The 27,198-nt window shown below is 37.4% G+C and overlaps 1 protein-coding gene across 1 annotated transcript in view; it reads left to right on the forward strand.

Annotated features, from left to right (window-relative positions):
• The window catches only part of PTPRR (protein tyrosine phosphatase receptor type R), a 264,879-nt gene that overhangs the window by 17,283 nt on the left and 220,398 nt on the right, over positions 1-27,198 (forward strand). The window contains exon 2 of the mRNA XM_065932177.1: positions 8,774-9,072. Within this exon, the coding sequence (XP_065788249.1) occupies positions 8,774-9,072 (299 nt within the window). The remainder of the gene's footprint in view (positions 1-8,773; positions 9,073-27,198) is intronic.

The following is a 27,198-nucleotide window of genomic DNA, read 5'->3' on the forward strand; positions in this document are numbered from 1 at the left end:
ATTTGAGTTATTTCCACTTTAGAGTAATTATGCATAGAGTTGTGCAAAAGTTTGTTTACTATCTGAGTATTGTTAGTGTTTTTCATTTTAGCAATTCTAAGAGGTATGTAGTGTTATCAGATCACAGTTTTAATATGCATTTCATTACTGGAGTAATATTCATGTGCCTCTTTGCCATTCATGTATCTTTGATTTTGTGTCTGTTCAAATCTTTAACCTAGTTTTAAATTGGTTTGTTTTATTTTCCTACTGTTAAATTTCTTGAGTTCTTTATTTTTTCTCATTACAAGTCCCTTATTGGATATGTGATTTGCAATTATTTTTTGCCACTCTTTAGCTTGCTGTTTCATTCTCTTAACAGCGTCTTAAACAGAGCAAAAGTTTTTTTGTTTCAATCCAGTCTAATTGATCAATTCTGGTGACATCTCTAAGAATTTTCTGCCTAACCCTAGTTATAAAGATTTTCTCCTGTATTTTCTTCTAGAAGTTTTATTTGGATCTGTGATCTTTATTAAGTTCATTTTTATGAAGCTTGTATAGAGATTGATTTTGTTACAAATGGATGTCCGATTGTTCCAATATGATTTTGAAAAAACTATCCTTTATTGTTTTTACATCTTTATAAAAAAATCAAATGGTGACATTTTCCCTGGATCTGTTTTAATTAATTAATTATTTTAATTGGAGGCTATTTACACTATTGCAGTGGTTTTTGCCATGCATCAATCTGTTTTTGAACTCTGTTCTGTCTCATTGATTTATCTTTATCGTAAGTCCTAGAATTAGACAGTAGTATTCTGTCACCTTTATTTTTCATTTAAAATTGTTTATTCTACTTTAGAATCAATCTATTATATGTGTAGAATTTTGCTTGAATTTTTATTGTTGTTGGGGATAATTAAATCTTCATTATATAAAGCCTTCCAATTCATGAACACAGTATGTCTATTCAGTTCTTCTTGTTTTACTTTCTCAGCATTTTGTAGTCTTCTGTATATATATCCTGTACATATTTTGTTATAATTATGCATAGGTATTTTATTTTTTGTAACTGCTGTAAATAGTTTTTAAATTCAGTATTCGGTTGTACATTCCTAGCTTATAGAAATGCCATTGATTTCATAGGTAAACACTACAGTCTATTAACTTGCTAAACTCACCTGTTCTACCAAAATTTTGATGAGTTCCTTAGGATTTTATACATAGACAATCATCCTTTCCACAAATAGAACAATTTTATTTTTTCTTCTCTACTGCGTGTGCCTTTTACTTCTTTTCTTTGTTTACATCAATGAATAGGACTTTCATTCAGTATAGTATTGTATAGAAGTGATGAGTGTCATTGTCTTGTTCTCTGTTCTTAAGAGAGGGAAGGTAAACCTATTGTTAATTGTGAGTTTTTGTGTAGGTGTCTTTTATAAGTTTGAAGAATTTCCCTTCTATTTCTGATTTGCTTTTTTTTTCACTGTGAGTTGATATGAATTTTGTCAAATGCTCTTTCTGCATCAGTTGGTATGATAATATGGTTTTCCTTCATTAGACTGTCAATATGATGGATTAGGTTGATTGCTTTTTAAATATTAAAGCAGCCTTACATTCCCAGGATAAGCCTTACGTGGTTATATATTATCCTTTATATTTCTGCATTCAATTTGCTAATATGCTCTTGAGGATTTTTACATCTATATTCATGAGCAATATTTGGTCTTTAGTTTTCTTTTTTTAGTAGGGTCTTTTTCTGGTTTTGTTATCAGAGTAATTTTGGCCTCATAAAGTGCTTTGAGGAGTGTTCCTTTTTCTTCTCTTTTCTGGGAGAGGTTATGTATAAATGAGGTTAATTTTTTCTTTTAAGTGTTTCAATTTGCCAGTGAAACCATTTGATCCTGAAGATTTCTTTTTCAAAAGAAAACTTAAGTAGGAATTCAATTTCTTTTATAATTTTAGGGCAATTTAGGTAACATATTTCATCTTGGGTGAGTTCCATTATTTTCTAGGGTTGGAACTGGTCATTTCATCTAAGTGTTAAATATAGATGCAAAGAGTTGTACACAGTTATTTTCTCATTATCCTTTTCATGTCTGCTGGGTATGTAATGGTATTCTTTCTTTCATCTGGTGTTGGCAATCTGCAAGACGCTCTATTTGTCAATCTTGCTAGAGCTTTATCAATTTACTGATGTTTTCAAAGAATACACTTTTGTTTCATTGATTTTCTTCTTTTCCTCTGCATACTTTACATTTATTTTGCTCTTTTTTTTTTTTCTGGTTTCCTAAAGTAGAGGCTTAGATTATTGATTTGAGACCTCTCTTGTTTTCTAATACAAACATTTATGCTGTAAGCTTTCCTCTAAGCACTGCTTTGACTGCGTCTCACAAATTACGGTGTTGCATTTTCTCCTGGAGCTATCCTTGCCTATACTCTGGTGTACACTGTGGGTTGGCTAGAGAATCCTGGAGGCAGGGAGAGACGGTAAACTTACTGCCGGTGTTGTGCAATTTTGAATTCTGTTCTCCGTCCCTAATGGCTCTGCTACTGATTACTTCTCAGAGTCCCCAAAAAGATGTTTTATGCATTTTGTTTAGATTTTATAGCTCTGTTTATTGTAGTTAACAAGGCAGAGTGTGCTTGCTTCATCTTACCCAGACTCAGAATCTTCCTTAACCTTTTAAGTCCTTAAAAATTCCTTTATTTTTGTTCAAAGGCTCAACAGTGGAGGATGGTTAGCTTTGTATTTCTAATGCTGTACCCAGAGCTTTTCCATGTTGAGTCTGGTGCTCTGAACATCCAGGGTCAGCTGTCCATTGATGAATTTTAGGTCAGTAAATCCTATGCAAGTGTTCAGAGTTGTTTCAACTCGAAGACTGTCAGTGACACTCCTGCTGAGGCTGCTGCTAAGTTGCTTTGGTCGTGTCTGACTCTGTGCGACCCTGTAGACAGCAGCCCACCAGGCTCCCCCGTCCCTGGGATTCTCCAGGCAAGAACACTGGAGTGGGTTGCCATTTCCTTCTCCAGTGCAGGAAAGTGAAAGGTGAAAGTGAAGTCGCTCAGTCATGTCCGACTCTTCGCGACCCCATGGACTGCAGCCCACCAGGCTCCCCCGTCCATGGGATTTTCCAGGCAAGAGTGCTGGAGTGGGTTGCCATCGCCTTCTCCAGCCAATGACACTGGACACTGCCAATCACAGACTCCTTGGCATACTCCTCCCACTGCTTCCATACTTCCACAATCTCTAATTTTTCTTCTTCTCCTGCCAAGCATTCCTTTAATGTGGCCTCTTCTGGATCTTTGCTGTAGACTCATAGTTTTTCTCATTCCACAAGGCAGTCTCATCATTCTGGCACTCACTTTTCCTTGAGTATGCTTATGGTTTTTCAGTACTTATCTTTAGTCCAGCACTTTCTACTGGGTTCCATATAAATGTAATTTCTTTCTAGATGTTTCTGCTTCTATATATTGTAGGCACTACAGAATCACATTTCCGTGTCTCAATAAAGGACACCTCTATACGGTGAATTGCCAACTAGAAATAGAATTATTCTTAAATATCCACTGTTCATTCCTTCCTACAATATTAACTCAATTACTGAATTTATTCCCTTTTATTTTTGCATCAATTCCCATATCTTAAGGCTTCTGGAATTCACCTTCGCTTTGTCCTCCTACTGCCTGCCACCTTGTCTGGGCTATTCTCCTGTCATCTAAAATATTTTACCCCGTACATTTGCACTTACTTTTGCTTCCTCCCAGTCCATTTTATTGTACAGCCAGAGTGATCTCTGAGAAATATAAATTTTACTTTATCACTTCCCTCTTTAAATTTTATAAAATATTCAATTTCCTAATGCTTCATTTCTTAAGTGCTATTAAAGGTATTTTGCAATGTACCATGTTATTCTCAAAAAATCACTCAGTCTCTTGGCATTAGTTTCCTATCACTGCATAACAAATTGCTATAAGATTTAACAAATTAAAACAATACATATTTAGTATTTCTCAGTTTCTGTGAGGCAGAAATTTGGCCATGGCTTACTGGAGACTCCTGCTTCAAAGTTTCTCATTAGGCTTCAGTTAAAGTGTTGGCCTGAGCTAGGCTCCTAGGTGAAGGCTCACCCGAGGACAGATTTGCTTCCAAGCTTATTTGCATGATTGCTGACAGGATTCAGTTCCTTAGTTGTTGTTGCAACTGAGAGCCTCAGTTCTTCCTTGGATTTTGGCTAGAAGCCTTCCTTCTTCATGTGGACCTCTCCAACAACTTGCTTCATCAAAGTCAACAGGAGTCTCCTAGCAGCACAGAAGTCATTTTTTAGCCGAATCACAGAAAGGACATCCCATCACAAGTGAGGTCTCACTCACTCTTAATGAGCATGAATGCCAGTAGGTATGGGTCTTAGAGTCCCAAAGGAACCTTCTTTTTCTTATTTCCTCTCTTAATTTCTCTGTGCTGCTTTCTAAATTATTACCTAAACTTTTCCTACTTACCAATTCTCTATTTAGTGGTGTCTAGTCTACTGTTTAATCCATGTGTTGCATTTCTTCAATTATGATATTTTTCATTTCTTTGATTTTCACTTGAATTGAAACATGCCAGTTCTCTTTCCCTCAAATCCCTTATTCTTATTTTCTCTTCTATTTGGATGTTTTAATTAACTTATTTTGAAGCCCCCTTCAATTTTCTCTTTCATTTTTTCTTTCTTAATTAAGAATCTACCCACTTCATCTTCTGACCATCTCTCATGGCAGGAATCCCCATGTGCTTTGTAATTTTTTTAAGTCTATAAGTATGTCTTCAGGGGGACTCATCTTACTTGGAAACACATGGAAATTCCATTTACATTCAAGTTTCTAGAGACATCACTATAAGATTGATTTTTCAGTTGCTTCTAAGACCTTATAATACATACAGGTTCTAAAATATTTTCTTTCTTAATCTGCTAGGAACTACTCTTCCTTGGTTTTCCTCCTCCTTTACTACCATTCCTTCTCATTTGTCATTGTTGGCTCTGTTTCATTCAGCTTCTTGACTCAAAATGTTGTAATTCTACCATGAGCTCTGTCCTGTATACTCTTCTCTTTTCAAGGAATCTCCAGTCACTTGGCTTTAAATTTTATCCGTACTGGATGAGTCACAAATCAGTCTCTCGCCAACCATGAAGTATACACTTATTAAATTTCTAATTCAATATCTCCACCATGAAATTAAAAGATGCTTACTCCTTGGAAGGAAAGTTATGACCAACCTAGATAGCATATTAAAAAGCAGAGACATTACTTTGCCAATAAAGGTCTGTCTAGTCAAGGCTATGGTTTTTCCAGTGGTCACGTGTGGATGTGAGAGTTCGACTGTGAAGAAAGCTTAGCGCCAAAAAATTGATGCTGTGGTGTTGGAGAATACTCTTGAGAGTCCCTTGGACTACAAGGAGATCCAACCAGTTCATCCTGAAGGAGATCAGTCCTGGGTGTTCCTTGGAAGGAAGCTGAAACTCCAATACTTTGGCCACCTCATGCGAAGAGTTGACTCGTTGGAAAAGACCCTGATGCTGGGAGGGATTGGAGGCAGGAGGAGAACGGGATGACAGAGGATGAGATGGCTGGATGGCATCACCAACTCGATGGACATGAGTTTGAGTAAACTCTGGGAGTTGGTGATGGACATGCAGGCCTGGCGTGCTGCGATTCATGGGGTCGCAAAGAGACGGACACAACTGAGCCACTGAACTGAACTGAACTGAACTTTGATCTTTAATAGGCATCTGAATCTTAAAATTTCCAAAATGTTTACTTGAATATATTCATAATGTTGAAATGAAGAGAGGTAATATTTGAAGACAAGAAAATAAAACTTATGCCAAATAGTAACTCAGTGGTCCTCAACTTCAGAGTTGGAATGTGAGAAAATTTTGTTTAGAAATCTAGATTTGTAAGCTACCTTTCCAGAGAGTCTGCTATGGTAGTTCTAGGCTAAGATATGGAGATCTGAATCTTAATATCCCAGGTAATTTTGATGCAGGGATCTAAGCACAACACTTTGAAAAACTTTTTCTTTCCTAATGTCTTTGGTGGGATTCCTTATTAATAGTGATGCCAACTTGGTTCTTATTACTCAAGGACAAGGCAGGACTGAGTATTTTCACATATAAAACTGATAGGGTTGGGAGATTCTAGTTGTGTTTCAACTGCACTTAAAATTAGATTTTTTTCATCTTTCTCTATAGGGCTATTTTTGTACAAGAGACTTTATTAGTTGGACTCACCTATTCTATTTTTGGGAGATTGATATCATGTGTTTAGCCACTCAGTCGTGTCCAACTCTTTGCCACCCTTTGGAGCATAGCCTGCCAGGCTCCTCTGTCCATGGGATTTTTCAGGCAAGAATACTGGAGTGAATTGCCATTTCCTTCTCAGGATCGAACCTGCATCTCCTGTGTGTTGTGCATTGCAGGTGCATTCTTTACCCATGGAGTCATCAGGGAAGCCTGATATCATATAAAAAAAGATTGAAGATCAATTTCTCAACTCTTCATTAAGTTTTCCCCTTCTCATAAATCTGCGTTTTCTGATCTTCTGAGCTACTTCTTTTTCTTGGTGAAACTCTTCGCCATCCCCTACCATGTTTTGTTTTTTTTTTTTCCTTTTTTCTCTTCCCAAATCTTGCAAGGACTTCCAATCTTTTTTGCATGTTAATTTTTTAATTAGCACGCCTATCTCTATAGCACTATCTTGTTATATAGGGTTATAATCCCTCTTTTTGGTAGGAGAACCAACCCCCAGGTGAAAAACCTAAATTCATTCAAGTGTGCAATATGCCTTTTCTGAAACAAGGGACCATCTTTAGGTGAGGCATGTTTAAAAAGTCAGCTAAGATAAAAATAGTACCTCCATTCTGTTTCTTAACCTTAAGGTGACCACTCCATTGTTGCTCTTTACAATGTCAGACTCAGTCCTCTAACAGGGGAGGGAGGAAACTGTTCATCTATAGTATAGAAAAACTGTAGGACAGCGGGCCCCAGCCTTTCTGGCATCAGGGATCAGTTTCGTGGAAGAGTTTTTCCATGGACAGGCCTGATGGGGGATGGTTTGGGGATGATTCAAGTGCATGACATTTATTGTGTACTTTATTTCTGTTATTGTTACATCAGTTCTACTTTATATCATCAGGTATTAGATCCTGGAGGCTGGGGACCCCTACTGTATGACACTAAAATATAATTTATTAAAGCACTTTTAGTAAAACTTAAACAAACATTTGTGGTCAGAAAGTTAATATATCTCTAAAACATTTTATCACCATTCTCCATTAATAAAACACAGCAAGAATTTTAACAGTAAAGGACCATATTCATTTATATATGCTCCTAATGACAGTGTCGTTTCCAAATCTGAGGAATTCCTACTTCATTCAGAGAAACAAAGTTTACAGTTATTTCAAAGTCATAGTGTCTAATCATCATTGTTGGTGAATTAAAGTAACTTGATTTCTTTTTCTAGAAAGTTAGTCTATTCAACATACTGAGGATTGAAGACATGAGGACTAGTTTCTATTACTGTCTCAGAATTCACATGGAATTTAATTGTGATTTGAATGATCTAAAAGCCTAAAGTCACTGGGACCCAATGGTTTCCAAACAATTACATCGTGGTGAATGCAGCTGACCTTACTGAAAAAAAAATAATAACCTGTCTTCTTATCCCTAAGTGAGAGTTGAGAGCATATTGGTAAAATAACATTACTGAAAGTGCTGTAAATATATGCTGGTCACAGAGGCTTGGTGGGAGGAAAATTTATAAAAACCAGCAATTTCTCTACTATAAATATTTGGTAAGAATTCAAGGCACCCCAGAATTCTTATAAAAAGAGGGAAGTCAACTTCTGGGGACAGCATTTTTATAGCTTATTGTTGCCATAGGCGTCCTGAGGGGAAATCTGTGGTGCCTAGGTTGCTAGGCACAACGTGGATGGCATTACCATGTTGTGATCTGTTCAATCTGCTTGTCATCTTACATAGAAGATCTTAAGTTTGCTTTTCTAATTGATGTGTGACCTAGTGATACTCTTTTGACTTACATGTATATGTTATCTGTTTCCTTCCGTGGCCAATGATAAAAAGAATAAAAGAGATATTCAAGTCAATGGGTATTTACCTAACAGATGAAATAAAAGAGAATGTATTACTTTATCTGGATGCCCATATTACTAAGTAAAAAGGGGAGAATGGTTATTATCATTCAACTTGGAGTTGCTACCACAATAAGTATACTCAGACTTCTGCCCTTAGTTAGCTTCAAATAGTCTACAAGTATTAAAAATTACACATAGTTGATTATAAAATATCAGCAGGATAAAAGAAGTATGAAATAAAAATTGTATGAAATGCTATTGATTAAAGGGAGGAAATCTTGAGTATGATATAAAGGATTGTCATTTGAGGAATAGGTAGGACATCCAGGAAGAGTTGCTCAGCAAGGTGTTAGAACCATGCTTTTAGATAAAGGAGGAAATTCCTGACCAAAAGATGCATTAGAATATCTGAAATATAGGACTTTTTCAAACTATACCCACTTCTGTGCACCCAAAACCTCTGACATGCCTCCGTACCATCAAGTGTGTTCTCTTTATTGGGGATAATGGAGTAGGGATGAAAATGGAGAGTAACTGATCTAAATCCTTCACAAGCCTTAAAGCTTTCTAAGAACAGGTAATTCTCTTTATCAGATAATCTATTCAGCTCAGTGAAGAGGGTCTTTGATTTTTGCTTCTGCTTCTTCCCCCTTTCAGGATGCCTTTCAAGAAATAATGATCACTTTTTGGCAATTCGTCAGAAGAAGAGTGGGAAGCCAGCATTCATTTATCACCACTCACAAGACATTGAGAAGAGCCTGGATATAGCTCCACAAAAGACACAGAAACATAACTACCATTCCTCTTCTGAAGCTCAAATAGGCAAACACCACCAAATTGTTAATTCAGCATTTCCTAAACCCGCATATGACACATCTCTCAACCTGTTGGCCATGGCTGGTCAAGACCTTGAAGTGGAAAACCGCCCACTCCCAGCAGCAAGTGTGATTGTGGTGGTAAGTATTGCATTTAACTGATGCTGACGCTTTCCTCTGTGGTTGATGCTTTCAAACAAATGAAAACTAATGGTGATGAGTTATCATTGGATCTCAGTGACTATTTGCCATAACATTTCTTATTCTCTGGTGTTTCCTTTTTGTTAATTGATTGTTATCTGCTGACTTCCTCTTGAATGTAGGCCCATAAAATAAGAAACTCTGTCTGTATCTTCTCTGCACAGCCCAATGCAAGGTGCATAGTAGGTGCTTAATAATTTGAACAAAAAATTGTATTAGGAAGTCTTTACTTATGTTGGTTCATATCCTGCACTTTTGGATCATATCCTGAACTAAGCCTCCTGCCTTCTGTGATAATTTGCTCTAAGTAGATTGACTTGAGTCTCAGTTTATAAATTGTTTTTGCTGTTGCTTAGTCATTAAGTCATGTCTGACTCTTTTGCGACCCTATGGACTGTAGCCCACCAGGCTGCTCTGTCCATGGAACTTTTCAGGCAATACTGGAGTGGGTTGCTGTTTCCTTCTCCAGGGGGTCTTCCCAACTTAGGGATCAAATCTGCATCTCATACATTGGCAGGTGGATTCTTCCACCTAGCCAACAGGAAAGCCCATATATATATGTATTCATTAAAGATCTTCTGGTCACTTGACTCAAATGGTAAGAAATGAAGGGACCCTGAAAGGGAAGAAGTGATGTTGAAGGAGGGGAGTTTTCTAACTGGAATAGATAAAATGGTTGGGAAGTAATTGATGGATAATATTCCTAATATCACTGAACAAGCATCACCTTTTATTAATCAAGGTGATGTAGTGGGTCCATTGTTTGCATTCTTAGGGTTTGTAGCCTAGACCAGAGGTTCCCAATTTCTGTAAGTATCATGAACTTATGCTAAGGTTGACAGAGCATTTGAACTCCAGTCCCTCTCAAGTTTAAAATTACGATAGGAGGATTCACATTAAAACTACAAAGCAGTAGCTAAATGAGTGTTGATTGCATTTCTGTCTCCAAACATAACCAAATATGTTGACTTTTAAGGCAAGATGATTCAATGAAACCATGTTTGTATTTTGGCAACCTCTCTATAAGCCTAATGTAGTGAAAATTAATAAGCTTTTGTTCCTTTTCTTTACTTTTTTATCTACCACATATATGACAGCTTAGTATGGAGGATCAAAGATCCATTCATTGATGTTTTCAACTAGCATGCACTTAATATTTATTATGATCCAGCCATCATTTTGAGTATCTAGAAATACCCATCATTTGGTGTATCTACAAGTGAAATGGAGTCTCTTGTTTTGGTTGGGAAATGTCTTGGAGGAATGTTGGTAACCAATATAAAATCATAAACTGAGAACATAATATCCCTTTTGTTAAGAAAAAAAATGTAGGTCATTTTGCTGCTTGAAAAACTCAGACAAATTTTCTGCATTTACATGAGTAACAGATGTTCTGAAGGTAAAAGCCATGCACTGTGTCTATTGAGTGAAGACAAATGATGTTAATGATGTTGCTGTATCTCTATATGCCTGTGCTAATGCTCAGACTCGGGAGAGATATTTCCTCTAGTGACCATCATACACTCATTGTTATCAACTCTTAAAGTCACTATGAATTACAGATCAAGACGTTTGTTCTATCTTCTGATGTCATGTACTGTCAAGTTAATTTAATATTATGGAGGATAAAAGGCATCAATGAGGAATTCTGGCAGGTCATTTCACTTTTAGTCCATCTGTGGTTTAGAGATTCATGAAGAAGCTGTGCTTTTTCTTTGGGGTGGTGATGACATGGAGGTAATAGGCAATTTTGCTGCATTAGCCTTCACTAACCTCTCTTGGTCTAGACTCTGACCATGCTGTGGCTCTGGTAGGTGGCACAACAATCGCTAGTGCTAATGTTTCCTGTAATCCACTTACATTACTCATGCACATGATGATTTACTAGGAAAACCAGGGAAGTAGGGTTATTTTTAAATAAATCAATAATTTTCAGCTTGCTCAAAAAGCAGAGTGTCAATATTTAATCAACTATCAGCTGGTTTGAAGGTTTATTCTATACAGAAAGGAGAGTTAGGAATGGAACATATGTAGTGGAAGGGAGATATTTCAGCTGCTAAACGACTTTGGTGGAGTAATTGGTATGTGTTTGCACACACACACACACATACACATATATATTGCAGTGATACAAAAGAATTATTTTGTGGCTTAATTTATGACAGAATGAGTAGTATCAATGAGTATTCATTTCCTGTATTGGGGGAAATGATTGAAGTCTTTTTCAGCCAGGGTGAAAACCTACTCCCAACTTCCAAAATATACATGTAGATAACTTTTAAGACTTCCTAGCTCAGAGAAGACATCACTTGTTTCTCTCTCACTTATTCCTGACGTCTTTAAGACCATGAATTTTAAAATGAAAAATTATCAAGAACTTGAAAGTTGCATGTATCCTTCTTATTTTCCTGATTCCCGGTTGTTGGCACAAAGCATTTCAGAAAACATTTGTCCCCAAATGATTTTTTTTTTCCTTTTTTTCTTTCTTTTATAATCAGGAAAATCTGTAGTTTATTTATTCCAGGGAGAGGACAGCACAATTAGAATGTTTATCCTAAAGCATGCTAACTATGTTCCAGAAGCTCAATTGAGAAGTTGTTCAGATTTTTGTACAAAGAGGAAATATGAATATCCTCAAGGTCAAGGCTGTGGTAGGAGTTAAAAAAAATGGCTCTAGCCAAACATGTGCTGAGAATTCCATCAATATACATCAGGTTGCAAGGCTACCACATTAAGAAAGAGGGAAGTTGGGTGTGAGGGAAAATGGAAGCGTAGAAGAAGATGGAGGCTTTTCCAGTTCAGCAAGTTCAGCATAGGTTGCTGAGTGAAGGTTTTAGCTTGGGCAAAGTTTGAGAAGACTGGGGAATAGGAAGGTTTTGGAATATAAAGGGTGGGGATTATATAGTAAGATTATGGCTTGCTCCCCAGAATGGATTTGAGGGAAGGAAAAGGGATAGGAGGAGGAGGAGTAAGAGAAGGGGATGAAGAAGAAAAGGGGAGGAGAGAGGGCAGGAGAGGAAGGAACCGAGAGTAACAGGAAAGAAACGAGGGGAGAAAGTAGGGGAGGGAGGGAAAAGAGAAGGAGAAGAAAGGAGAAGATATAGCGGCAGTTCTTGGGGCAGTGGGAAGACTTTTGTGAGCACATAAGATGATGGAGAGCCTCCACGAGCCCAAGATGTTCTCTGTGGGATTCCTAGAATCCCGAAGCTTCTTGTCTCACTTACCACTCACCCAGACCATTACCCAGACTATAGACTAAATTAAGTTACTTACTTACTTCATCCCTGAACAGTTTGTGGCCAGGTAATAAAATAAGGCACATTATCTCAAACTAAAACCAAATATGCCTCACCTGTAGAGCATCCCTAAAAACCCACCATCTGTTCACAAGAGGAGAGGTTACCTGAATAAAAATTGGGACACTATTAACAAGTAAAGGCAAAATAGATGCCAGATAGCAACTAAATGCATGCGAAAGCAGAAGATCTGGACTTCATTTTTTATTAAGACATGATAGTGCCTTCAAGAAATAATGAGGATATGAAGCTTACAACTTGTCCTCAAGAATATGATTCTTGTACCAAAAAATATATGACTAAAGTCACACTGACAGTAGCTCAAACAGGTGGCAAATACACTCTGATATAGGATAAAATTAAATAAAGGGGCTTGGGCTGTGTCCTAACACTCAGACTTTTTGCCTATGAGGACTATGACTTAGTGCAATCTTTTGGACCCAGGATATTTTATCCCAAGAAGGTTCTGAACTTATGAAAACCACTCTAGTCTGTATACTTCTTGATGCGTGCATGCATGCTCAGTCCCTCAATGGTGTCCTAGTCTTTTGCAACCCCATGAACTGTCACCTGTCAGTCTCCTCTCTCCATGGAATTCTCCAGGCAAGAATACTGGAGTAGGTTGCCTTTTCCCCTCCAGGGGATCTTCCTGACCCAGGGATCAAACCCATGTCTCTTGTGTCTGTTGGGTTGGCGGTTAGATTCCTTACCACTAGCGCCATCTGAGAAGCCCATATTTCTTGATGCTGCTGCTGCTGCTAAGTCGCTTCAGTCGTGTCCGACTCTGTGCGACCCCATAGACGGCAGCCCCCCAGGCTCCTCCATCCTTGGGATTCTCCAGGCAAGAATACTGGAGTGGGTTGCCATTTCCTTCTCCATACTTCTTGATAGTGACTGCTTATATGGTGGGGACCAAGATGACTACATTCATGCGTAGGCTAAGTGATTGCAGACAGTGGAGTGATGGTCATAGTGGGTAGGCTCACAGAAGGTGGGAAGCAAATGCAGGCTTTGGGAAAATTATGAATTATTGTGTGTCAAGCATATTCAGGGTCTGATAGTAAGTACCAAGTCCAAAATATTAAATGGATGCAAGACGTAAGCCTAATCCAATGTAGTATCTTCCAATGCAGTCCTGAGACACTAGTCCCAAGTTCCTAAAGAAAATGAATATAAAAAACCTCAGAGAAAAATCTCTACCATTTTTTTTGAATGTTGAGCTTTTTTAACTTTATTTTTAATTGAAGGATAATTGCTTTGCAATATTATGTTGGTTTCTGCCATACACCAACGTGAATCAGTCATAGGTATACATATGTCCCCTCCATCGTGGACCCCCCTCCCACCTCCCACCCCGTCCCACTCCTCTAGTTTGCTACAGAGCCCTGGTTTGAGTTCCTTGAGTCATACCGCATATTTTTACCGACTATTTTATATATGGTGGTGCTCTGTCGTGCTGTGTGTGCTCAGTTGTGTCCAACTCTTTGCAATCCCATGGACTGTAGCTCACCAGGCTCCTCTGTCCATGGAATTTTCCAGGCAAGAATACTGGAGTGGATTGCCATTTCTTTCTCCAGGGGATCTTCCCAGACAAGGGATCGAACCCATGTCTCCTACATCTTCTGCATTGGCAGGCAGATTCTTTACCAGTGAGCCACTGGGAAGTCCAAAATGTAGTTAAATTCAGTTAATATAGTATGTTTTGTATTATGTGACTTTTAATGAAATAAATTTTTTAAAAATTGGATTGCTAGGTCTTATCCACCTTTTCATGGATGAAACTGCAGAGGGTTTGAAATCACTGGGGACTGTTTTGGAGCTTGGGTGCCACAATCTTCAAAGCAAAATTGGAAAATCTTTATATTATGCTATTGCTTATTACGTACTTCTACCTGTAAACTTCCAGGAACATGACATATAAACTTCAGGAAAGGTAGCTGTGTGCTAAAACCATATTACTGCAGAAATTGCATCATATATCATAAAGGGGGAAGAAACTGTGTCAATAAAGAAACTTTGAGCCTTATAAAAAGCCTTCATGATTGGTGGCAATTTACAGGCAAAAAAATCAAAACCCTAAATCAATGTTTCTCCAAGTTATACAATTAATAAAAGGTGCTAGAGGCAAAATTCAAATTTGTCTGACTTTAAAACTCAGACGGTTTCATTTTTAACAGAAGATATTTGGTTTGCTTTGGGAAAGTACTATCAATTTTCCTAATAGAGAATGTGACTTTATGAATTACATTTTATTTAAGCTAGTGATAATGTTAATTTTTATACTCTAAAAATACATTCATTGATAGCTAGATGTTCATGTTGGAGCCAGAGATTAAAAGGTAAAAGATCCACTCCACAGACAATAATATAAAATGAATTATAATGTAACATTAGATTTTAAGAAAGTCTAGTAAAAGAAATTCTGCAGTCTACTTCAGATATTTAGTTAACTTTTTACTTTTTTCTGAAACAAAAGCCTTCATATTAAACTACAAGACCTTCTTACATAATCGCCTTTCTTTTAAAATCCCAAGCATTTGCATTTTGGAAAGCTTTGTGCCTAGATTCTCCAGATATTATTGTACCCCTGCAGAATCATCTTGAAGTAGAAATTCCATTCTCGAGGTTGGCCCCCTGACAGTCACAGCTGTCACCATCTGTTGCTTTTCTCCATTTCTAGCTACTAAAGCAGCAAGGAGAATGCCGGAACACATTTTATGTGTTGATAGAGGTCAAGCTTAGGCAACGTCTATGTGAAGTTTCAACACTGGGCCACTCAGTACATCTGTTTGTTTTGGATCATTTAGATTCAACATTAGAATGATGGGAAGTCTTAAGAGAACTGGCTTAATTATCATACTAATTGGACATTGGATATTTAGTCATGTTTTTAACTCCAGAAGTAATATATTTTCATAGCGTTTTAGAATATTTAGAAATATAGAGAAGGACAAAAGAGGAAATAAAAATAATCCTTAGCAGATAACAGTGTTGTCTTGATATATGTATCTATCTATATGATCTTTTCAATATATATGTATATAAATCTTTTTCTTTTTTACCAAATATGCAGTCAGGATATGTAAGATTTTGTCTTTTTTTTTTTTTTGCTTAGTTTATATTGCATAAACTATGATATTCCATCATATATCTTCATATTATTAACTATACAGCATTATTTTTGTTGTTGTTGCTCAGTCACTCAGTTATGCCTGACTCTTTGTAACTACATGGACTGCAGCATGCCAGACTTCCCCGTCATTCACTATCTCCCGGAGTTTACACAACCTGTTGTCCATTGAGTTGATGATGCCATCCAATCATTTCATCCTCTGTCATCCCCTTCTCCTCCTGCCCTCAATCTTTCCCAGCATCAGGGCCTGCTAAACATTCCATCGTGTAATAGATTTCACAGTTTTTATGTATTGATGTATATCCCCAATACATTCAGTAAGTTAAGACAAAAGGAGAAATAAATGTTGAGTATATCAAATATAATACTTGATTCCATTGCAACTGCCTCCTTAATAATCTTGAGAGAATTTTGAGAGTTTATCTTAAGGGAAACTGCTTTCTTTATGAACTCTATATATAACTGTAATATAGGATCGATTTTTTTCCACTTGGCCAAAGTATGTGTTCCATAGACCTTAAATCTGAAGCAAGGGAAATATTTAAAGCAGTCAATGAAGTTAACAGGACAAAAAAAAGGATGTCCTGTTAAAAGCATATTAAAAAATATTCTATTTCCGGACTTTTCATTGAGGAAGATGGAAGGTGCTGTGTCTCATTGTGTTGAAACCTAAAAACTCTTTTCTTCATTCCAAAATTTTCAACAATGTAAAAACAAATAGAATCTGCAGATGAACAAAGAGGATATATTTTCTTTTGAGCAAATATTTACTTGTCAGGTCTCTCTCTAAGAATTGCCCTTCGGTTTTCAGTTGTTAAGAATTGTGCTCTTGCACTCTGGGAGTGATTTAGTCCCTTTTTCTTTCTTTCTCTGTTTCTCTCTAATTATAAATACCTATACGTCATGCTTGGAGAAGGCAATGGCACCCCACTCCAGTACTCTTGCCTGGAAACTCCCATGGACGGAGGAGCCTGGTGGGCTGCAGTCCATGGGGTGCGAAGAGTCGGACACGACTGAGCGACTTCACTCTCACTTTTCACTTTCCTGCATTGGAGAAGGAAATGGCAACCCACTCCAGTGTTCTTACCTGGAGAATCCCAGGGACGGGGGAGCCTGGTGGGCTGCCGTCTATGGGGTCGCACAGAGTCGGACACGACTGAAGCGACTTAGCAGCAGCATATGTCATGATTATTTGTGTGTTTGTTTGTTTTACTGTACAACGCTTTATTTAAAATCTAACTGCTGATGGATAATTCAACTGGGCTTTCTGGGCATCTGGCATTGCCAGTGAATAATGAGATTGGCCCCATTTAGCAAATGACTTAGTTCTTTCACCATGATCCCTGTAACTCAGATGGCAGAATCAATTTGTTCCTTTCTCTTGTTTTAAGAAAACATGAGTTAAAAGTCTCTGGAAGGTTGTCTCCTTGAGCAAAGTTATGAAGCTTACTCATTGGTAACTTTTATCTTTAGCAACGGAGCACACCACAGATGCTGCTTCATTCTATGGGTGACCACATGGCCTCCAGGGAATCAATGGTCATTGTCCCCTGCCCTTTGATCCATTTTCCACCCCCGCCCCCCGCCAGACCACATGTTTTCGTGAACCAGGACTGAAATGAAAAATCCCATTTTTTTTTTAGATTTTTTTTTTTTAATGTGGACCATTTCCAAAGTTTTTATTGAATTTGTTACAATATTGCTTCTGTTGCTTATGTTCTGGCTTTTTGGCCAAGAGGCATGTATAATCCTAGCTCCCCAACCAAGGATTGAACCCCCCACACACAGACCTCACACTGGAATGCAAAGTTTTAACCACTAGGCCACCAGGAAAGTCTCCTACTTCCCACTTTTAACACCAAAATTCAAAGGAAAAAATCCTCCTCTGGTATTCCTCTACTCTCCACATTCTCAGTACTCTGGTTATGACATTTCTGGCCACCATATCTGAGGGAAGGGCAGTTTTTCCACACCAAGCAATTCTGCAACACCAGCTGGGTGTCCTCCAATTTAATCCAGGTCAGATACTCTCTACTGGGAGAGAGTATCAGATCCCACAGGCTAAGGGCTTAGTCCTATGAAAGTTCAGATGCCAATCACAAATCCAGGATGTTACCTGTGCTTTTGATCAACTGTCTGTAAATTGGAGTTCCTTTGAACCCTTTATTGGGTTTGATCAGTTTGCTGGAGTGGCTCACAGAGCTCAGTATGACATTTTACTCAGCAGATTGCCAGTTTATTATAAAAAGATATAACTCGTGAAAAAGGCAACTGGAAAGATGCAAAGGGCAAGGTATGTGGGGAAAAATGCAGAGCTTCCCTGCCCTCTCTGGGTGCACTGTTCTCCAAGTACCAATCTCTCTGAACCCTGTTCTTTGGGATTTCTATAGAGGCTTCGTTATGTAAGCATGATTGACTAATTCATTGGTCATGGGTAATTGATTGAACCTCCTAGCCCCTCTCCCTGCCCCAGAGGTTTGGGGATTGGACTGAAAGTTGTATCCTTCTTTCCCTGAGGTTATTTCTTCTGGCAACCTGCCTTCATCTTTGCAGAGATGGGTGGTCCAAAAGTCACCTCACTAATGTAAACCCAGGTGTGGTTTATATGAATAACAAAAAATACCCATTTCACCTTTATAACTTGAGTTAGTTCAGGAACTGGAGACAACTAATTAGTATAACAAAAGATGTTTCTGCTGCTCTTATATAGGAAACTGTAAGGGTGCCAGGAACTGTGGTATGAAGACCAAAATATTTTTTCTTATTATAAATCACAATATCACATCACCTTAACCATTTATCATTGCATTTTCATCTTGTACTTTATGCATTTTTCCAAATTTTCTTTTTGAAGAGTGAAAGTACAACCCAGCCAGTATTCATAACCCAAGTTGCTCTTTCCTAATCTATCTGCTGTATTTGGACCATATGAAGCCAGAAAAATAAACCAAGAGAAAATCATCAACTTTATATCTTTCAATTTAGCCTGTTTTTTCATATGATTAAGTCATTTAACTGAAACAGTAAGTTAGCAACAGAAACTTCAACGAAATAAGAAGAAAAAGACCCACTTTTGAGGGCTAGGACAGATGTTCACAGTTCCTAAGCCTGCAGGAAAGACGTGTTTGTGAGACTGGTCTGCCCTTTTTTTTCTGGAAATGGCAGTCACACGATACAAATTCCAAGAGAGCTGGAGAGAACACTGAGATATACATCAAGATAATCATGGCTAAAAGTCTTAATCCCAGATTTCCTGGATTGCATTTATGAATGTCATTCAATTATTTTGAATATCTTGGGATTCTGTATGTTTGTGTGTCTGTAGTTCAAAAAGGCCTCTGATTTCTCCTGCTTTCATTATTGACCTAGTGAAGCTGCACGGTTTAAGAATTTGTCTATTTTTCCTGCCTGAAAGCATGGCAACTAGAATTAGGTCTTTAAACAGAACAAGTTATTATAGCATGTTGGTTTACTGTGCTTTAAGCCATCAAGTTGCTTAAAGCTGGTCTGTATTTTAAATAGAAAGTATTGAGCAACAAATGGCAAAATTTGTATGAAATGAGCCTCTATGCAAATTCTTTGAATTTAGACTTTTAGATATCAGCAGTCTTCTTTTTATGGGCAAATAAATGTTTCAAAATTTCCTCCTGTATGACAGGTGATGGTAGCATCTTTATGCTTAAATGTAATTTTTGAAATTATAAGATCAGATTAATTAAATTAAATCTATGATAAGCTGGATTATGAAAAACAGTCAGTTACAGAAAGCAATATATTTCTCATAACTATTATAGTATAGGTAAATCATGGAGATGAGAGAAGAGTATGCCGTATCTGGAAGGAAATGAGAATAAGCAGGAGCAACTGGATCCTCAGACATGCAAAAGGTTTGAATGAACACCTAATGCTTGCTCCTTGAAATATTCATTCATTCAGAAATATCATTGAGTACCTCCTATGTCCTAGGCAGTATAGTAGGCTCTGGTAATGCAAGAGTTGACACAGTAAACAATATCATTACAGCTGTGTAGCTCACCTTCTGATAGGGGAAAAACAATAAAAACAAGTGAGCAACTGAACAGACTTCAGATGGTGATAAATGCAATGAATAAAACAAAATGAAGCTATGTGGCAGGGAGAGAGTGGTGGGACTAGACTAGACTGGATGTTGAGGGATTCTATTGTATATCCAGAAATACTTAGGGATTGGATCAAAGTATAGCTCCCAAATGGAAGCTGCACATTAGAAGCATAACTTTGGAGTCAGCAGAGTGGGGTTGGAATCCCAAATTAGGTACTTATTAATTGTATTTCCTTTGGTGACTTAACATCTTTGTATTTCACTTTCCTCATCTATAAAAAATCGATACTAATAATACCCATCTTATGGAATTCATGTGGGAATTGAATGAGATAAAACATTCAAAGCACTTTACATCATGTCTGACACATAGTAAGATGCTTCACTAACCTAGAGCCAGACATGTTGGAATGTGAAGTCAAGTGGGCCTTAGGAAGCATCACTACAAACAAAGCTAGTATAAGTGATGGAATTCCAGCTAAACTATTTCAAATCCTAAAAGATGATGCTATTAAGGTGCTGCACTCAATATGCCAGGAAATCTGGAAAACTCAGCTGTGGATACAAGAATGGAAAAGGTCTTTGGGATTTCATTCCAACCCCAAAGAAGGGCAATGCCAAAGAATGTTCAAACTACCACACAATTGCACTCATTTCACATGCTAGCAGGGTAATGCTCAAAATTCTCCAAGCAAGCCTTGAACAGCACGCGTGAACCGAGAACTTCCAGATGTTCAGGCTGGATTTAGAAAAGGCAGAGGAACCAGAGATCAATTGCCAACATCTGTTGGATCATAGAAAAAGCAAGAGAATTCCAGAAAAACACCTACTTCTGTTTCATGGACTACACCAAATCCTTTGACTGTGTGGATTACAAGAAACTGTGGAAAATTCTTAGAGAAATGGAAAGACCAGACCACCTTCCTGTCTCCTGCAAAACCTGTTCTCAGGTCAAGAAGCAATGATTAATACTGGACATGGAACAACAGACTGGTTCCAAATTGGGGAAAGGAGTACGTCAAGGCTGTATATTGTCACCCTGCTTATTTAACTGATATGTAGAATATGTCATGCAAGATGCTAGGTGGCATAAGCTGGAATCAAGATTGCCAGGAGAAATACCAGTACTCTCAGATATACAGATGACACCACACTTATGGCAGAAAGTGGAGAGGAACTAGAGCCTCTTGATGAAGGTGAAAGAGAAGAGTGAAAAGCTGGCTTAAAACTCAACATTCAAAGATCATGGCATCTGGTCCCATTACTTCATGGCAAGTAGATGGGGAAGCAATAGAAACAGTGAGACACTTTTGTTTTCTTGGTCTCCAAAATCACTGCAGATGGTGACTGCAGCCATGAAGTTAAAGGATGCTTGCTCCTTGGAAGAAAAGCATTGACAAATCTAGACAACATATTAAAAAGCAGAGACATTACTTTGCCAATAATGGTCCATCTAGTCAAAGCTATGGTTTTTCCAGTAGTCATGTATGGATATGAGAGTTGGACCATAAAGAAGGCTGAGCACTGAATAACTGATGCTTTTAACTGTGGTGTTAGAGAAGATTCTTGAGAGTCCCTTGGACTGGAAGGAGAGCAAACCCGTCAGTCCTAAAGGATATCAACCCTGAATAGTCATTGGAGAGACTGATGCTGAGGCTGAAACCCCAATACTTTGGCCACCTGATGTGAAAATCTGACTTATTAGAAATGACCCTGATGCTGGGAAAGATTGAAGGCAGGAGGAGAAGGGGACGACAGAGGATGAGATGGTTGGATGGCATTACCAAGTCAATGGACATGAGTTTGAGCAAGCTCTCGGAGATGGTGAAGGACAGGGAAGCCTGGCATTCTGCAGTCCGTGGGGTTGCAGAGTCAGACATGACTCTGAGTGACTGAGCAGCAGCAACAATGGCAAATTGTTAGCATTGGGCTTCTCAGGTATTGCTAGTGGTGAAGAACCCACCTGCCAGTGAAGGCGACATGAGACACAAGGGATCGCAGGTTCAATCCCTTGATTAGGAAGATGCCTTGGAGGAGGGTGTGGCAAACCACTCCAGTATTCTTGCCTGGAGAACCCCAAGGACAAAGGAGCCTAGTGGGCTACAGTCCATAGGGTCACAAAGAGTCAGACATGACTGAAGTGACTTAACATACATGCATTATTAGCATTATATGAAACAGTGGAAAATACAGCTTTCTAGTCAGTACCAAGAACACTTGTATTTCTCCTGAGCCCTTGGTTGGCTTATAACATTTAAATACTGTGAATCATATTTCCCTCTTTCTCTTGACAGCTGGAAATCTGAGAGCCAAATTTGTGGTCCACCTCTAGCAAATAGAACTTTATTGAGTGCCTTATTTATTTTGTGAACTAACCTCATTCTTGGCTGGATGTTTACTTTTCTTCACTTGTTTTCTAATTCAATTTCCTCATTTCCTTAGTTTTTATTCAATTTTATTTTGTATTATTTGTGTTTTTGTAAGCTGCCATAAATCCTTTGTGTAATATGTTCTCTCTAAACAAATAGTCACTACAAGGAAACAGCTAATCAGTATGGACAAGTTGAGTCTGAATGTTACATGTTCTCCCTTACAGGGAGAATTTGTTTAACCCTTGGGTTTGAAAATATAAGGAAATATAATTTATGTTAAAAATTACAATGTGTATAATGGTCTGTTTGGCTCACTGCTCAGCAGGCCCTTAGCCTCAGCCCAATCCAATGTCATGGACCAATATTCATTCTTATCATGAGTGGTTTGAGCCAGTGGGAACACAATGGTTTAATTTTTTATTTTTTTAGCTTTTCATTTTATACTAGAATATAATTGATTAACAATGTTGTGTTTATTTTTAAGATGTACAATAAGGTGATTCAGTTATATATATACATGTATCTATTCTTTTTCACATCCTTTCCCCATTTAGGTTGTTACATAATACTGAACAGAGTTCCCTGGGCTATACTGTACGTCCTTGTTGGTTATCCATTTTAAATATAGCATGACATGTGTACGTGTCAATCCCAAACTCCCTAACTATCCCACTCTCCCTTAGAAGGAGATGTCCTATGTTCACATGACTGTTCTGCCACTGACTGCCTTTGAGATCTTAGGCAAGTCAATGAACATTTCTGAGTCTCTGATTTTTCATTTTAATGGCAATTTTAATATGTGACCCGGCTACCTTCTTCTGCTCTTTTCCAGGACCAGTGAATGTATTGTGTAAAGCATATCACATTATCATAATGTCTGCTGTTGCAATCATGGTGATGATAGTGATGGTGATGATGATAATCAGTAGGTTGTCAATTTTGTTGCTGATCTACTCTGATCTTGGGGTAAAACCCCAGTACTGTAATGGGCTTCTTGCCTTGCTATACAAACCTAGAAGGTATCCCTAACACAGTAGTTTAAGCCAACAGCATCGCCCAAAGCTGTGCATCACACAGCCCAACCAGCCACATGTGGTCACCCTGACTGAAGCCCTCCTTAACTTCCGTTGCTAATTGTCTAAGTTCTTGACATCATCTTCCTTCCCTGAGTGTCTGCTTTGTTCAGTGAACTGGTAATTCAGTTCCTCTGAGCCTGGAAACCTGTCTTCTTACTAGGTTTGTCTTTCAACTCCAGTCTCACAGCCAGCCCACACCTCTTTCCTGCTGGTAGCTTTTCATGTTGCCCTGGGCCATGTCTTATGAAACTCCCATCTTCTATTCTTATCTGCAGAAAGCCTAACCATCTTTTCTGTCAGCCAGAATGTGCTAACACCTGCTCCACTTTCACCTCTCATCACCTGCTCCCAGATGCAGGCTTCTTTTTGCCTAGAATTTTCTGAATAAAATAATGCATTAATTGCCTTCAGGATCTTAACATTTGCTGTATTGTCATTAGTTTCTGTTACAGAAAAGATTTTTTAAAAGGCGTTATTAATCCAAATGCAGAAAAATTTATTGAAAATTAACAATTTATTAATAACCTCATTATTTATTCCCAGTTTACTAGGGAAGATCAGGTAATAAGGACTCCATACATATAAATGCATACTCTAGGTAATTGAAAGTTATCTTTATAATTATTAAAGATGTGAATTTTTTAAATTTATATTATGCATTTCTCTATTTTAAATGGGTATATAGTGATTTTAATTACTTTTTAAAAAACTGGGTCATACTCTACAATTTGCTTTTCTTAATAGTAGCAGGTCATAGACATACCTCAAAGCCTTTAGATATAAATTTGGCTAATTAGAATAAATATTCTAACTAGAAGAAAAATTCTAAATAATTCTAAATTTTGAAGGTTGGATCCACCATATTTTCTGAAACTATGCCTCAGATTCAGTGTACAACCAATTGTTCCTTATGTTTTGTATTTGCTACAGTAAAATTGCTGCAATAAATGTCTTTAATACACACTCTTAGAGAAAAAAGAATATCTAATATGTATGTGTGTATATATTTATTATAATATGTATATAATACATGTGTGCTTATATATAGTATGTATTTAAATATATTTTGTTCATTTATATATATATGAGATTTTCAAAAAAGAGTGTTTCTTACAAGAGTATTTTAGTTAATATATTATCAAATTATTATTTTCTGAATAATTGTAGCAATACCCTCTGACTAGTAATGTATCTGACTGATTCAAAATCTCTCTGGTAGCAGTTGGCTGCTGATTTTTTTTAATTTTTGCTGACCAGTAGGGGAAAGAATTGCACCTCACGGTTGCTTTGCTTACATTAGCATTTCCATGACAGTGTAAAATATTGAGCGTCTCTCATGTGTATTGATTATTTGGATTGCCTCTTATGCAATTGGTTATTTGTAACTTGTGTATCAAGTTAATTATCTTTTTCTTAACAATTTGTAGAAGCTCTGTTTATTGGGATATAATCCCTTTGTCTGCCATATGGGTTGCCCAGATTTCCTTCTAGGCTCTCATTTCTCTTTTTTATGATGTCTTTTGCTGTACAAATTTTTAATTGTTTTGCATTCAAACATTTATGTTGGCTTTCTTTGAAAAGTAACTTTCTTGTGGCTCTTTCTTTTCCACTTAACAATATATCATGGTCATTTTTACAAGGCAGGTTTAATTTGTTCATTTATCTTTCCCTAGTTTCTTCGTATGGGATAAGCTTATGCATGCATAGTTCTGTCTCAATGAGAAATCATTTCATTTTTTATTATAATCATTCTTATTTAGCATTTTTTGTGTCCTCCTTCCCCTCTCCTCCTTCTTTTCACCCACTGCATCTCCTGTTGAACCCTCTTATTCTCCTGGTCATTCATACTGAGAACTTAGTGGGTGTCCTCTTATTTATTTTTTATACTCATAGAATTCACACACACATACATGTGCATGCACATACACAGTCACACACATATATGTACATATAGACATATACCTATGTTGAAATTTTTGTCATTTTATGTTCCACAAAAATGGTATAATGTTATAAATATTTCTTTGCTCTTTTTTCCTTTCTTTCCCACTGATAACTCATGATAACTCATGAAAAGCTTTTCTACTCCATGGTCATACTACTTCATGATGTGGTTAGACCATAATTTATTCAGTACTTCCTCTATTCATAGTAATTCATATTGTTCCCACCTTTATTTTTGGCCCTATGAATAATGTTATAAAAAGATCTTTGTACATATGCTTCTACATGCTAGCCCTTTTATTTCTACAGACTAGATTCCCAAAAGTGATATTGCCAGGCTGAAGTAATGTATAGCAAGATTTGTTTCCCAAAAGACAATAGGAATTTGCATTTCTACCCATAAGTACATAAGTACCACCACCTTTCATCCTTATCAAGAACAATGTTATCAGTCTTAATTATTGTGACTGACAGGTGTAAATTTATATCTCATTATTACTTCTGGCTTCTTAAAGAAGCTATCAAGTATAATGGCCCTTTCTGGATGACTCCAGATCCTTTGACTTCCTTTTTTACATGGTGTGGTATGTTAGTTTTGTGAGTTTCCTGATTCCTCTCTGAATGTCTCAGAGTCACTGCCTCTGCCTGCTTCTAGGGGTCATGCCTCCACCCCACCTCCTGGGTTGTCTCAGATATGTTTGAAAAGTTTGGACTTTAAAACCAGAAGACAGTATTTGCCCATAATATTTAAACATCAGTCAACAAGCTCTCAGTGAAGACCCAAAGAGTACCATTTATGAATTCAGTTTGATACTTCATAATCATTCAATTCTTAAGAAAAATTTATTTTCCAAAAAGTTAGTTAATGGGGGTCAGTTAAAAAGCTTGGATTCCATGATTTAAAATTGCTGGACACCATTGTCAGTCTGCTTAGAGTATAAATAAACTCAGAAGCTGCTTATCACATAGCAAGAAAAATGTATAACCTCAGGTCACCAGCTTTGAAAAGGGTGATCACCTCCATCATGACAGCCTCTTTAATGACAAATTCTGTTTGTCACTCACTCTTCCTGCATCCTGCCACTACATCACTGAAATTTATAGACTCTGGTCTTTATATATTCTGAATGTTCCTGTCTGGGAACATTTATTTTCTTTCCTACCATGTCCCTGGGATAGTCTCATGGCAAAATTGTAGCCTAGATAAATGACCCCAGTGAAAGATAGCAAAGTTGGCTCACAAAAGGAGAGAGAAGGCATGCTGGGTGTGGTCCTATACACCCAACAGTCTCCCACAGAATGGAGTCTTTGTCAAAAGATTCCAAATATTTTGGTTTCATAGGTTCATGCATAGTGAGAAAATTCTTCAGCTATCTTAAAGACTTTTCTTTTTTTCATTGATCATTTCAATTCTTTTTGCTTTGATTTTAGAGTCAACAAAACTGACTTCTATTCAAGACTAGGCCCCTCATCCAGCTTAACTACAGGATGAGATTACGCCAAAGAAAATGGTTTTAAGAATTCTGGTTCCCAAGAAATTTATTTAAAAAAAAAAAACAAAAAGGATTCTGGTTCCTATGCAATCAGCAATCACTTCTCTTTGTAAATGAAATCACTAGACACCCAGCTGTCCCAGGCTTCTTGATTGGCATGCATTCACTCATGGTTCCATCACATCTAGGCACTGGCAAGAGAGAGTAAACTCCACAAGTTGGCAGCCTGATCAGTTTACCACCCAGTGAAGTCTGAGTTGTTTCAACCACTTGATCTTTAAATTTACACAAATACTAGTAGAGGAAGTAGTCTTACACACCACCTACCTGTCTAACTCACTTATTTCACAGATAAGACAGAAATATGAGATGTCTTGCTGGAGACTTAAAGCTCATCAAGGACTAAAGCATCTTGAACCAGATCATCTGAATCTCAATTTCTTTCTTGAAAAATTATGATATTAATGTCTGTTCTGTTTCCTTCACAAAGATTTTGGTGATGAGCAAATGAATCAATGCGTATGAAAACACTTTGAAATAATTGTGTTATGAATGAATGTCAGATATCAAAAATTGTTTTACATTTATTTTTTATTGACTTATTTTTTGGCCACATCATGTGGCATGTGGGATCTTCATTTCTTGACCAGAGATCAAACTTGCATCTCCTG

The sequence above is a fragment of the Muntiacus reevesi genome, chromosome 4 (assembly GCF_963930625.1).
Source record: "Muntiacus reevesi chromosome 4, mMunRee1.1, whole genome shotgun sequence".
NCBI classification, from domain to species: Eukaryota; Metazoa; Chordata; class Mammalia; order Artiodactyla; family Cervidae; genus Muntiacus; species Muntiacus reevesi.